This window comes from Psammomys obesus, unplaced genomic scaffold (genome assembly GCF_907164565.1).
Source record: "Psammomys obesus unplaced genomic scaffold, mPsaObe1.curated_primary_1811, whole genome shotgun sequence".
In the NCBI taxonomy this organism is placed as follows: Eukaryota; Metazoa; Chordata; class Mammalia; order Rodentia; family Muridae; genus Psammomys; species Psammomys obesus.
This window is the reverse complement of record NW_026596466.1, coordinates 5379054-5393252: the sequence shown is the minus strand read 5'-3', so window position 1 is coordinate 5393252 and position 14199 is coordinate 5379054. Positions and strand designations below refer to the sequence as shown.

At 51.6% G+C, this 14199-nt stretch overlaps 2 protein-coding genes across 2 annotated transcripts in view; one reads left to right on the top strand and one right to left on the bottom strand.

Annotated features, from left to right (window-relative positions):
- Nucleotides 1-5740, bottom strand: part of Prkar1b (protein kinase cAMP-dependent type I regulatory subunit beta) — a 135127-nt gene extending 129387 nt beyond the window's left edge. Inside the window, exon 1 of the mRNA XM_055598557.1 lies at nucleotides 5719-5740. The gene's annotated coding sequence lies outside the window, so the exon portion shown is untranslated. The remainder of the gene's footprint in view (nucleotides 1-5718) is intronic.
- The window catches only part of Dnaaf5 (dynein axonemal assembly factor 5), a 36292-nt gene continuing 27512 nt past the window's right edge, over nucleotides 5420-14199 (top strand). Inside the window, exons 1-4 of the mRNA XM_055598551.1 lie at nucleotides 5420-6019; nucleotides 6706-6890; nucleotides 7887-8011; nucleotides 8429-8547. Of these exons, the coding sequence (XP_055454526.1) occupies nucleotides 5437-6019; nucleotides 6706-6890; nucleotides 7887-8011; nucleotides 8429-8547 (1012 nt within the window). The 5' untranslated portion in view covers nucleotides 5420-5436. The remainder of the gene's footprint in view (nucleotides 6020-6705; nucleotides 6891-7886; nucleotides 8012-8428; nucleotides 8548-14199) is intronic.

Below are 14199 nucleotides of genomic sequence, written 5' to 3'. Positions count from 1 at the left end.
ACACACACACACACACACACACACACACACACACACACACACACACACACTGTCTTTAAATGTTTGAAGTAAGCAATTTGCCTTTTTTATGATTTTTTTTAAGTCCAAGAAGTGACTTTGAACTGTTAAATTTAAAAATGTTGAAACTGAAAAACAATGGAGACTTTTGAGGTTGAACTAAATGCACTTTTTGCATCATGTTATGACCATGAGGTCTGTGGAGCAGAAAGTGAAATGTGGTCGTGTAAGTGAAAAATGTCCCCCGTAGGCTCTCAGAGTATTCAAGTATCTCTTGGTCCCCTAGAGATATATTGGTGGTGTTTGGGAAGCTTAGAAAGGTGGCCTTACTGGAGGAAGTATGTTCTGGGGTTGGGGTGGGGATAGAGTTAGATTTGAGAGCTAAATGCTGTGTCCTACTTCCACTTTGGTCTCTGCTTTGTGATTGTGGTTGAGGATATGAGCTCTCAACTTCATGTTCCTGACATCATGCCGGCTATTTGTTGCTATGCCTCCTCACCATGATGGATTCATCACTCTGTAACCATAAGCCAAAATAAATTCTTTCTGTAATTAAGAACATGGCTGTTCTGGCAAGAGATCACATCCAAAGACCTCTAGGTTTGTGTAATCTGGCAGGAATACAAACACGCCTTTAATCCAGGAGACAGAGGCAAATAGATCTGAGTTCAAGGTCAGCCTGGTATAGAGCAAGTTTCAGGTAAAGAAAAGCTTAGGCCCAGGCATGGTGGTACACAACTTTAATCTCAAACAATGAAGGTAAAGTTAGTTTGTAAAAGGAAGCCCCCATGTTTGAAAATGGTGTTTAATTGAGTGACAGAAAAAAAGCGAAAGATTTGAAAGAATAAGATTTGACAGAATATAATACGCCCAAGTCTCATGAGAAGAAAGAGGAAAGGGAAGCTACTTAAGGGGCAATGAGAGAGAGAGAGAGAGAGAGAGAGAGAGAGAGAACGCAGGCAGTTGTTTTTTACCAGGACAGAGATACAGACACAGGTTGAATAAAGAACAAGCTAGCCATAGATGAAGACACATGAGAAGGAGCCAGTAGATTAGAGCAGACTGCTTCAGTTAGTTTGAAGCCAAGCAGAGCAATTCATGGGCCGAGAGAAAAGCCAGATTGAATCAGTCAGCTGGAGAGGAGTGTGAGCCAAAATAGCTGAGTTAAACCAGCCAGCCCAGAGCTCAGTAAGAAAGGGTGCACTTATTCAGCAGTAAATCTCAGATGCTGAAAACACTCTAGGCCTAGGTTAGATTGTACAGAGGCTATAAGCTTCCAGGACCAGGCCTAGGTTAGCAGGAGGTGGTGGTAAGCCTCCCAGACAATTTAAACAAGGGAACAAAAGTTCCTTTTGCATCTTCTTTCTATAAGTTGCCTCGGTCATGGTGTTTTATCACAGCAAAAGAAAAGTAACTAATCCACCTCTTCAGTCATGGAGACTCCTCCCTGGGGACCTCCTCAAAGCCCCATGACTTTCCACTTCTGCTGGACCAACATCCCGCCTTCGTAGCCCACAATGGGAATTAAACTTCAATATATGACACTGGGGAGACTCAGCTTATATTCCACCTGCCACAGGTGGCCAACAGCATGCTACTCTGTAGCCATTCCACTAAGCTCCCCAAAAGTTCGCAATCGTTTTTTCTAGTTTCCACTGTGCTTAGAGAACTTCTACAGACAACTTGCAAGTAGTTCTGTTAGCAACATGTTCTGATGGTTTGCCTTTTTCCTGAGAATGTCTGATTCCCCTTCATTCCTGAAGGATATTTTGCTTGACAGAGTTCACAGTTAACAGTTTTCTTTATAAGTATAAAGAATCCTGTGCCCTTCCTTCTGGCTCCTGGAGCCCTGGAGAAGCAGCCAGATCTGGTTGAGACTGCCTCTCTACCTGTAACACGTCATTTCTCTTTGACAAGCAAGGTTTTTCCTTTTCTTGCCTTGCCAAATGTTTTACTAAAGCCAGCTGTGATGGTTCATGCCCGTAATCCTAGCACTTGGGAAAGTGAGAAGGATTGGCTCAAACTTAAGGACGGTCCACAATAAGAGAGCCTGTTTCAAAATTATAGATATGGTAAGGTGTACTGGTGCACTTTTAATCCCAGCACTCAGGAAGTAGGGGCAGGTGTCCTCTGAGTTCAAGGCTAGCCTGATCTACATGTTGAGTTCCAGGTTCAGCTTGACCTACAGAATGAGAGCCTGTCATTCATTCGTTGGTTCATACATACATACCACACACAGTAGAACAGGTAACAAACAAAAAGTTTAACTACAATATACCTTGGTGTGGATTTCTGACAGATTTGCTCTGAAGCTTACTCAGCCTCTTGCATCTGTGTATTTTATGTCTTTCACTGACTTGGGCGCATCTTCAGCCATTATATCTTTGAATGCTTTACTCCCACAACTCATTGTTCTGGGATGCTGATGAAATACAAATTATCCCACAAACCTCTGAGGCTCTGGAGTTTTAAATTTATCCAAGACAGAATGTATAAGTAGCCCGAAAAATTCCATCCTCCTGCTTCAGCCTCCTCAGTGCTACAATTCCAGGAATGCACCACCAAACTTGGCTTGGGTTCACTTCACACTATTTTCTTTGTTTTTCAGTTCCAAGAAAGTTCTAGCACTCCACCATCGACAGTCTACCACTATATCCGTCTAATGATGGACAGTGTTATTCTGGTTGTTTTCTCAAATTCTATAATTTCCACTTGGCGCTTTACAATTTCTTTTTCTTTGCTAACTTTTTTTTTTTTCAATTTTAAATGAGTTTGTAATCACTTTTCCTTATAATTACTTCTGAAAGGGATTTTCATGGCTGTCGAAAATCCTTGGCAGATGGCTCATTTGGCATCCATTTCAGTGAGCAGCCTTTTTACATTCACATTGTGAATGTTCTTGGAATGATAAGCGGCTTTTTTCAAATGTATGCCGGACATTTGGGTTATTCTGTTTGGAGACTCCTGGTTCTATTTAAATCCTCTACGTTAGCAGGCAGCTGCTAATGCCAGCGTGTGGATGGATGTCACATGAACAATCTGGTCTGCCTCTGTGGCCTCTTGTTCCAATGCTGGCTTTGTCTTTAGAGTCCTCCCCTTGCTCTCCTGGTCTGTTCCATTCTCTGGCACTGGTAGGGCTGCTCAGTGCCTGCTGGTGCCACCTGGAGGTTAAAGGGTCATCTCTGGGGTCCATCCTGCTGAGGATCAGCACAATGCTTGTGTGGGTCTCTGTGCTGACAGGTAGCTTCACAACACTGCCTATGTGGTCCCCACTGTCACTCTCATGTGCAGGGAGGGTCTGGTGAGCCCACAGGTGCTCTGACACTGGTACTGAAGTGTTGTTGAAGGTCTCTTCTGGGCACTGTTCTAGGACTCTCCTGCCATTGGGCAGAGAGAGGGGTTTTTCCAAAAGACTTACCTACATTTGTTGTCCATTGTGTGTACTAGGCCTCTCTGGGGCCCTGGTTCAGAAATATATACCAGAGAAAAAGGAAACCCAGGGACATAGCTCCAGTGCTGAGTCCTGGGCCAGACTATCTTATTTTCACCTCTCAAGTCTTTTCCCCACTGGCTGTTTCTTTTGGGGTATTTTGAAGTAAGGAGTAGGAAAGGTGAACTCGTTACTGCTCATGGGACCTCACGGGCCATGTCTGCCCACAGCCCACCACAGTCATCCTCAGAGGTGCAGGCCTGGCTGCCAGTTTTCCACTGCGGGCAAATTCCTTGGCTCCCTGCAGCGAACTCCCTTGGCCACAGAAAAGCACCAAAAGCTTCAGGTTCTACGGCAGACCCTGTCCCTCACAGACCTGGATGTTGGAGTCTGAGATGAGCCTGAGAGGGCTTCTTCCCCCTAGGCTTGATGTCTGCCCACCTAACATTCACAAAGCCTTCTCACAGCAAAGCCTTCTCACAGCTTGCCCACCTATCCCAAGCTCACCTTCTTCTTAGGATGGCAGCCTACCCTAGTGCCTCAATTTTGATATTTGCAAATATCCTGTCTCCAAACACAGGCACATTCTAACGCACTAGGCTTAAGACTTTGACATATGAATTTGGAGGGACACGGTCAGTCCATGACACCTAACGCCAGAACTTTGTTCAGCCAATCCCCTCTTCTTTACAACCCTTGCTAGCCCCAGCCATTTCACATGGTTCCCTGAAGTTTCCTCACCACATTCAAAACGCCTAAGGGTCACCTGTTCACACCAATTTTCTACAACACTAATGTCACCAGCAAAACATAAGGGCCAGATTTGTTCTATAGCCCAGCCCCTAACATCACAGGGGTGATGAGGTGCCTGGCTGGCCAGGCCTGGGAGCACCCACTCCCATTCGGCTTACTGGGAAGGGCAGGCAGCACTGAGTCAGGCTGTCACCAGGACTAGGTGACCAGTGGCAATATCGTCCCTGTCCCCCTACAAGCCCTCCAGCCATCGAGGCCACTGCAAGTCTAAACTGAGTTAGGACCCATGCAGCAGACACACACCTGCCTTCTCAGGACCCCTGAGTAAGGATCACCCACATCTACGCCATTCGAAAGCTCGGCTTGGGCTGCCACTGGGGAGAGAGAAACCTAACGGCACGCAGCTTTCCGGCCAGGTTTCAGACTCAGGGACAGGCTAGCCCCACCCTCTGCCCCGCCCCCGCCTTTTGCCATGCCCCAAGGCCTGCGCCTCACCTATCAGCCCTTGTCTCAGGCCCCTCATTCCTCACCCTCCACCCTACTCAGAACCCCCCACCCACCCCACTCTCGAGATCTGTGCCCTTTCCCCAAGCCTGCATCCCACCTATTAACCCTTGTCCTCCGGCCCCATGGTCCATGCCCCGCCCACCTCTCCCTAGTCCAACCCATTCCCCCTTGCCCCAACCCATTCCTTACTCTCGGTCCTTCGCACAGAGGCCTGCGCTCCGCCTGCCATCCCCTTCACCGACCCCAAAGCCCACGCCCTGCCTATTTGGTCATTTCCCTTCCCATTACTTTTTATTCCCCTCCCTTTACACTACGACCCAAGGCAAGACGCCTCCGTCCCGAGCACCACCCCCTCGTTCCGTCCACTACCCCTTCACCCTAACACCTCACCATTCGCCCCTCTTCCAGAGGCGCTCGCAAAGGCTACCACCCCCCACCCCACCCGCGAGCCGCGTGTCCCGCCCTCGACTCCTGGGCCCAGCCAATTACACTTTCTCTTCGCGCCCTGTCTCCTCCTCCAACCCGTTACTCCGCCCCCTAAGCCCTCTTTCCGCCCACTTCCCCTGGCCCCGCCCCTCCCCCCGTACTCCCTGCTCCTCCCCCCGCATCACCCGCACGACGGGCACACGCGGCAGCCATCCACCGAACCAACCGGAAGTCCTGCCGTAAAGCGTGCCGCGACAATCGCACTAGCGCCGGTTCCCTTGGAGACAGACAACGCGCTCAAGATGGCGGCGCCGGCAGAGGCGGAGGCGGCCGCGGGAGCCACCGAGGCGGCTGAAGCGGCGGAACTGAGCCGCGCGCTAGGCCGTCTACTACCGGGGCTGGAGACTGAAAGTAAGCTGGGGCGGCGGCGCGCGCTGGAGGCCCTGGAGCACGCCCTGGAAGAAGCGGTGCGGCCCGGCGCGGACTCCGCTGCCTTCCAGGGCCCCTGGGCTCATCTGCTGCTGCCGCGCCTGCTGCGGCTTCTGACCGACCCGGCCGAGGGCTGCCGCGCGCTGGCCGCTCACCTGCTGGACTTAGGCCTGCGCCGCGCCGCGCGGCCCCGCGACGCCCTGCCGCGCCTGTTGCCCGCGCTCACCGCGCGCCTGGCCCGACCTGACCCGGCGCGGCCGCCGCCCGAGCCCTGCGAGGAGCTGCGCCTTGCCCTCGTGCAGCTGCTCCGCCTGGCTGTGGACCTGGGCGGCGCCGCGCTCGCTCCCCACCTGGACGACGCGGTGCGCGCGCTGCGGGGCTCGCTGCTCGACCCGTTCGCCGCCGTGCGCCGCGAGAGCTGCGAGTGCGCAGCCGCTCTGGCGCGTGCCACTCCGGGTAAGCGCTGGATCCCCTTCCGCGGGTACCTAGAGTTCCAGAAACTTTTGAAGTGGGCTGGTTCCCTCGATTGGCGATTTCGGACGGGAGGGGCCACGAGACAGGGTCTCAGCACGTAGCCCGCGCTGGCATCAAACTCAACTTCTACTTCGATCTCCTGAGTGTTAGAATCTCAGACCTGTGCCACACACCCATTTTGTGGTCACTATTATGCAGAGGTGTGGGACCCACGTGGAAAAGAACCACTCAAGTTTGTGCCCTTGTGTTTCTCCGCTCCAGTGCTTTCTGTGTCTCTGGCTTAGATGACTGACTTCCTAGGTGGAGGGGAGGCTGCTTCTCGCCACCTCCCTGTGGCTTGTTTCTAACATTATAACGGCTCTGCTTGATCAGAGCCTTCCCTTTTTTCCCTCTAAGCTAGGCTTTGGAAAAATAAGAGGCCCTGCCAAGTGTTGATACTTAAACTGAAAGTCTTCACGGGAGGGGGCCAACTTTGTGAACCGGCTGTACATGTCTGCCTGGAAGCCGAAAGCATAGACAGCACCAGGATCACTAGAGAGGGAAAGTGGGAGCAGCTGGTGGGAGAGGCTGGTTTCCAAGAGTCCAGAGGAAGATGGCAGGTGGATGGTAGCCACAGAACTGGGCCCAGACAGCTGTATCTCATAACCAGCTGCCTCCCTGTCCCACAGAACACTTCCACATGCAGTCGGAGTCCCTGATAGGCCCCTTGATGCAGACCATCTCCCACCAGCACTGGAAGGTCCGGGTGGCCGTCATCGAAGCCACAGGCACTGTGATCCAGTTTGGCAATGGGAGTTCCGTGGACGATGTGCTTTCCCACTTTGCTCAGAGACTCTTCGATAATGTCCCTCAGGTAATGGGGTTGCTCTGCTGGGCAGTTTTGAGGCATGTGCTTCTGTAGTAGGAGTGTTTTCATCCCCTGGGAGAACTTCAGTGCACAGCCAAGGTTGCTTAGGGCCTTGCAGAGAAGGTCAGGGTGGAGCATGAGTGGTGGGGTGAGCCGTGCTGGTGGGCTCGGGAGCAGCTGAGGAGTCTAGCCTTTCATATTAACCGTCAAAGTCTCCACAGAGTGACAGGTTGTATCCAGGTGGCACTGCCCCCTCCCCGGGATGATTGTGTTGGCCCAAGTGCATCAGGCACCCTCCCTCCCCTGCGGTAGGTTGTGTCGCTTGAGCTGGTGCCCAGCCTACAGTGGATACTACCCACATCCTGCCGCAGCTCCCAGGACCGCTTTTGTGTCTTGTTTTATTTGTATAGCTCTCTAGTGTTACGATTCACATGCATGTGAGTCACCCATTCACATACTTTTAAATTTTGTGAAGCACGGACTGTTAAGTTTATTGTGTCAGGATTGGGATTGTGGCTCAGGTGTAGAGTGCTTGCTCAGTATGTGCAGGTGCTGTATTCCACCCCTGCACCACATGCCTGAGGCGTCGGTGTTGTCACAGTTGTCGCCACTACCCCAGTTCTCATCAGCACCTCTGCCAAACCCTCGGGAGGTCTAATCTTTCTGTCCTAAATGTGCTTACTGTGTAGATTTCTCATGGAGTCGTATTTCATGCAATATAAGGTAGCCTTGCCCATTTTCTCCACAGCCCAGGCAGCACCCAGGTATCTTCTCTGTCATGGTGACAAAGAAGACTGCCGACACAGTGTATTGTTGGGGGACAGTGAGTCTGCAGAGGACAGCACTAGTGGGTGTCATGAGGTTCTAGGTCAGCAGTGGTCCTCTCCTTTGTCAGAGGGGGCCTCAATGCCCACACCTGTTTCAGGACTAATACCCCCACAGCAGGACTGTAAGCCTCCCATCCCTCAGATCCTGAGCAAACTTCTCTGTTCTCTGTGGCAGGTCCGGCAGGCAGTGACCGCGGTGATGGGGGGATGGCTGCTGAATCTTCGTGACCGCTACTCTTTCTTCCACAAACTCATCCCACTGCTGCTCAGCGGCTTCAGCGATGAAATGCCTGAGGTCCGGTAAGTGCCTCGCCGGGCAGCTTGCCAGTGTGGTGGTCCCCTCCCCTCTGGAGTCACACTGATTTGGAATAAGAGCGTCTCCCCAGTTGCCAGTTGCCATAGTGGTGGTTCTCTGCTCCAGAACTGGCCCTTCCCCTTGTTGGTGTGTCATGTGATCCTGTGTCATATGGACTGTTTGTGGTTGTTAAGACCCAGCTGGACCTCTTTATTCCAGCCCATGGGTGAACATCAGGCCCTTGCTTGTATCATCACCATGTAGTCAGAGCTGGTCAGAAGGCTGCTTCTGCCAAGTGATGCCCATTGCCCAGCCCTGCTCCCCAGCCCAGCAGGTGTTTCCCTGAGGCTTCTGTGATCAGGGTCTTCATGGAAGACGTGGCACCCAGGCCTCACTGCCATTCCTGCCTTGCTGTTTTGCAGGCAGACAGCCACCAGCCTCTGGGAGAAGGTCGGGCTGCAGTGGCAGGAGGAGAATGAGGCAGATCTAAAGGACAAGCTGGATTTTGCTTCACCTCCGCCTCCCCAGTACCCTGAGCATGGTGAGTGCTGCAGCTAGGGGACAAGACAGGTGAGAGGCCCATGAAAGCCATTTGTTCTTGGCCCTGAAGAAGGCACTGCTATCTGAGGTGCTGCTGGACCCTGTTTGGAGATCACAGAGAAGGGCCTCCTTCCCTCGGTGGCCTGCAGGCCCAGGTGCTGCTGGCCTCTGCCCTCTGGATCTCAGGTGCTGATCTTTTCCCGCTTCTGGGCCAGCTTCATTTTACGTAAAGGGAGGACTTTCCAGAAGCATCCAGATGTGCTGCCAGATATCCACAGCTCCCTTCTGAGCATGTGCCAGGGCCCTGTGGCCGGGCGGGCCCCTGCAGCACTGCTGAGAGTCTGAAGAGTGGCACCATGGGGCTGTACCCTTTCACCTAGAGCCATCTAAGCCCGCAGACCGGGACAGGTGGCATTTGTCATTCTGTGTACTTTCTGCACTCGGGGCAGGGCCTTCTGTTGGCATGCTTGTCCTCACATAGTCATAGCCCACGGCCATGTTTGTCCCTTGCAAGCTCAGCTGTGAGGAAGGTCTCTGCCCACAGCTCAGCCCCTAGCACCCTGGACTTTGAGACCCCTCTTTGCAGGCAAGTGTTTCTCAGAACCAAGCAACAGTACACCCTGACAAGGACAGAAATGTAACTAGTGGGAGGCACTGTCTCCCAACACCCAAGTGACTCCTTTGTAGACCCAGTGTAGGAGGAGTCTTGTGGGCTGTGGACAAGAAGCGGTGCTGAAGCTGCTCCTGAATTCTGTTGTGCGGAGATGCTGAAGCCCGGCCTCCCGTTGGCCTTCCCCTCCAGTCAGCGTCTTTGCTCCTGAGGTTCTTCCCTCTCCTGGGAAGTACCAAAGGGAAAGCACTTCAGTTGCAAGCAGTAGTACAAGCTGGATTTGTTCTGACTGGGTAAGTCCAGTTGAGAGCACAGTTTTCCAGATATGGAGTTGACTTGTAAAGGCTGTTTATGTGTTTGTTTGTTTGTTTGTTTGTTTGTTTATCTTTTTTGTGTGTGAGATGCTCAGTTTCAAACTCCAGGCCTCACACCTGTGACACCAAATGTTCTACTACTGAGTCATATCATCCCTTGTTTTTTTGTAGCAAGGTCTCATGCAGTCCTCCTACCTCAACCTCATGAGTGCTGGGATGGCAGATGTGCAGCACCATGCCCAGCATGCATCTGTGTTAACTGTTTCTTTTTGGCAGAGATGCATCAGGGTCCCAAAGGGGTTTTGTCTTTTTGTTTTTGTTTTTGTTTTTGTTTTGTCCTTTTGGGTTTTTTTCTGCCCCAAGTTGCCTGTGTCCTTTTGCACAGTTGGGCAGGAAGCTTACCTCCAGCCCTGGAGTCCAGGCCATGCTCTGAACGTGCACTGGTGATGTTCTCAGTGTTGTGAGGGCTAGTGTATCCTCATGATTAGTGGCTCTGTCCCTGCTGTCTGGGCTCATCCCACACATTTCACAGGCAGTCAGGCAGTGTCAGCGGGACACTGGCCTTGAGGTGCAAGGACGATTCTGCCGGATCTTGCTGCCTGGAACAAGGAAAGTTTAGGAGGGTGCCTGCCTTGTGAAGATGCCAGGCGAGACTCGTGCCCAGTGAGGGACGGCTGTGTAGGGACTTGGGAGGCATACTTGCTTGCACTGTGTCTGCACTGGCCAGCTCCCGTGCTCAGGTTCTGGAAGGAGCACTAGTCTCGGCACATTTTGGATCATAGTTAAGGACGAGGGCTTGGTTCTGCCAGTAGTTACGGGCATCTTGATGCTTCTAGTCTTGAGCTGTGAGAGCAGCTTCTGCTCAGAGCTCAGTCTTCATCTAGAGCAGAGAGGGTTTAGAATTCAGGGACAGTGGCCAGTGGCACAGCACTAGGTTTCAAGAGTTTTGTCATTTCCCTCTGAAACTTCACTGGAGGATTGGAATAGTGAAAGTTTTCATGATTTTGCAGCATTTCAGCCACCTGTGCTCAGACCCTTACCCTAGGCCTCCTTGCTATTGCCCCTCCCAGCCCTGTGCCTGGCCTCTTCGCGCCATCCTGGGACCTGTGTTGTCCTTTTCCAAGGGCCGTGTACAAAAACGTTTACATCCCTAAAACTGCCTGTTAGAGCTGTGCGTTTGTGAACTTCATCGAAAAACATGTCTGAAACTTAGAAGGACCAAGTCCATCACTGGGTCATTCCTGGTGCCTTACTGGCTGTGGCCACTCCTTTTTCTGGGTGTCAGGTCACGCTGTCTGGCCAGACATGTCTGCTTGGTGTGGTCATCTTCTTGTCAAGTCTCAGCCCACTACTGCAGTGATCCTGGCAGCCACCCTCCTGCTACCCAGTCGCCTCCTTCTGTGTCTGATCTCAGTGCTTCTTAGGTGGGCATGTGCTTGAGTTGCCGCCAACCCAGGATGAGTAGCTCAGGCGTGTCAGGTCCTTTCTGCCTGCCAGTGTAAGGGGACTTCGTTCAGTCCTCCAGTATAAACTGGCTGGCCACAGCCAGGCGATCCACACAGCACTCTAAGTTGTCACTTGCCACACACACGTCAGCACCTGGGTCAAGCTTAATCAAGTTCTGGCTTCCCCTTGCCTTGGACAGAAAGCTAGGATGTGGATTTGTTTGTTTTTATTTTATGTGTGTGTGTGTGTGTGCTTTGCCTGCACGTGTACCTGTAAAAGCCACAGTTGAAAGCCACCTACCATGGGTGCTAAGAACCAAACTCAGGTACTCCCAAGAGCAGTAAGCACTCTTTCTGAGACAGGCTTTCTCTGTGTAGCCTTGGCTGTCCTGGACTCACTTTATAGACCAGGCTGGCCTTGAACTCAAAGCGATCTGCCTGCCTCTGCCTCCCTCAGTGCTGGGACTAAAGGCATGTACCACCATGCCTGGCTCAGCAAGCACTCTTAACCACTGAACCATCTCTCCAGCACCTAAATCTCCACCGTGATCTGTTTCTTGTAACTTTATTAGTTTCTGTGGCTGTGTGCAGTGTAGAGCAGACACCAGGGCTACCGTGCGCAGGTGGAGGTCGCCAGCTTTGTGGAGTGGTTCTCTCCTTCCAGTGTTACAAGGGCTCTGGAGGTGGAATTCAGGTCACCAGCTTGCATGGCAAGGCCTTCCCTCACCGAGCCATCTTGCCTCGAATCACTGCTTTCATGGTGGAGCACTGTGTGGGGCAGTCAGGAAGGTTGCAATTCATTGTCTTCAATCAGTTTTTCTGACTAAAGTGGCCTTAAGTTCCTGCAAACCGCCAATGGCAGGGTTCTGGTGACAACGGGTTCCAGGGTTTGGTGGTGGTGGTGGCAGTAGTTTTCCACTGAAACATCTTTCTCCTGGAATTGTTTGCCTGTCATGCCCAAGTGCTAAGGATAGAACGTCTTCAGAAGTGGCTTGATGCCAGGAGGACACGGGGCCTCTCTTTCCTTTCCTTTCCTTTCCTTTCCTTTCCTTTCCTTTCCTTTCCTTTCCTTTCCCTTTCCCTTTCCCTTTCCCTTCTTTTCTTTTCTTTTCTTTTCTTTTTCTTAAAAAAAAAAAAACTGGTCTGAGCAGAGCTCCCTTTGAATGTATATCTTTGGGCCTATCCGTCTATTTCTGCCCTGCCTAAATTCTATCATGGTGTTTGGGATAGAAACTTGAATAGGTTCAGAAGAAGAGAAGCAGGCTGGCAAACTGGCTGGTACCGTGGGAGCTTTTTCAAGGGCAGATCATTCTGCCTTAGCAGCACACAGGGTAGGCCTTGTACTTGGAGTGAACTGCCAGGAGAGGAGGAAAACCATTTCCACAGAAGTCAGGTTCTCCTGACTCCTCCAAGAACTGTGAACCTTGACCTCTGCACCAGCTTCAATCTTCCCCCAGTCCCTCCAAGTGGAATCCCCTTTGTTTCACTGGACCTGACATGAGCTCACCTTTTCCATTGTTTGTTGGCAGCTATATGGATGGCTGCCTGTTGCCATGGTGTCTGGCTTTGCAGATGTCCATAACTCTCTGACTGAAGGGTCCATTGTCTCTTAAAGTCTCTAAGGTCCCTTGTCACCCTGTGCTCTTGCAGACATGGCCCACTTAAGCTGTTTTTTTGTGGGTTTTTGTTTTGTTTTGTTTTTGTTTCTGTTTTTCTGCCTTTTTGTCTCTCATGTCATTATTCCCTTAAAGAAGATTTGTAGACAGCAGTGAGCTCTCTGCCCTGTTGGAATCTTGACATGAGTAAATGATTGCTTGCAGACAGGGCCTTCCTCCCTGCCTACCTGTGCTAATGGGCTTCCAGACAGAGATGTGTGACCACTGACCTAGCCTGCCATAAATAAGTGGCGAGTAATCAAATCCAGGAAGGAACTTAGACGCTGAGAAACAAACATGGCTGGTAGACAGCCAGCACAGGGCACTGGTAAAACAGTCGAGGTTTCCTAGGATGGCAGGCATGGTGCTCCCCACCCATCCCAAGGTAGACACTAGATAGAAATGAAACTGTCCCACAGCAAAGCTGGAGAGTGTCCCAGCAACATTCTCCATGACAGCCCAGAAGAAAGCAGCCCGAGTGTGCCTGTTTGGGAGAGACGGTATACAGGTGAGGTGGCAAGGTAGGACATCCCTCAGCCGAAAGCAGGGAGAACAGAGACATGTGTCACACATGAGTGAATCCTCTTAAGTGGAAGAAGCCTGTTTACAGAGCAGCACACCCCCCCCCAAAAAAAAATCCTGGGGACACAGGAAATTGTGTCCTAAGTAACACTGCAGCCCAGGACAGTTGAGCCCTGCCCTCTGGGGTGCTGATGAGGGGGACCCCTGCACTCAGGCATTACAAGGCTGTGTAGGAAGGGTTAGTTGTTACTGGTATGTAGGGTGTGAGAGTTAGTTCTGTTTTCTCACACTGCTTGAATTTTTTCCATTTTGTTTGCTTGGGCTGTCAAGATAGCTCGGCAGGTGAAGGCTCCTGCTGCCTGAGTTTCCCTCCTCGGACCCCCATGGGGGGAGAACTGACTCCCACATGGCTGTCCTCCGACCTTCCCTCATGTGCAGTGGCAGTGCACAAGAACTTATTTACCAATAGTGTGTGTGAGTACAGGCACACAGAAAGGATGGTTGTTAGAGGACAGCTTTGTGGAGTCGATTCTAGCCTCCCACCTTGATATGAAGCAGGATCTACCGTTCCTGCGGCTGAGTTGGCTGCTCCCGTTAGTTGGTCCCAGAGCTTCTGAAGGAGACGCCTATCTCCCCTTTCATCTCTTGGACTACAAAAGCATGCCACCACATACGGCCTGTTTTGTTTTTTAACATGGGTTATGGGGTTGGGACTCAGGTCATGAGAGGTTTGCAAGTGGTTTTTGTTTAATTGTGTACAATCCTGGGGATTGAACCTAAGACCTCATACCCCTGCCGCTTTTCACTTGTAGTTTTGCTTTTGTTTTTGAGGTATAACCCAGGCTGGCCTCAAACTTAGCTTGTAGCTGAGGCTAGCTTTTGACTTTTAATGCCCCTGCCTCCACCTCCAGAATGCCTACAGGCATCACCACTACACCCTGATTATGTAACACTGGAAGTAACCAGGCTTCCTGCACACTAGGCCATCACTACCAACTGAGCCTCATTTACACAGGGTCTAAGCTGTCCTTCTGCTTCAGCCTCTGAAGCAGCTGGCCTGAAGCAGGCTAGCCAGGCCTGGGGACAAAGGCCTGAAGTCTGAGGCCG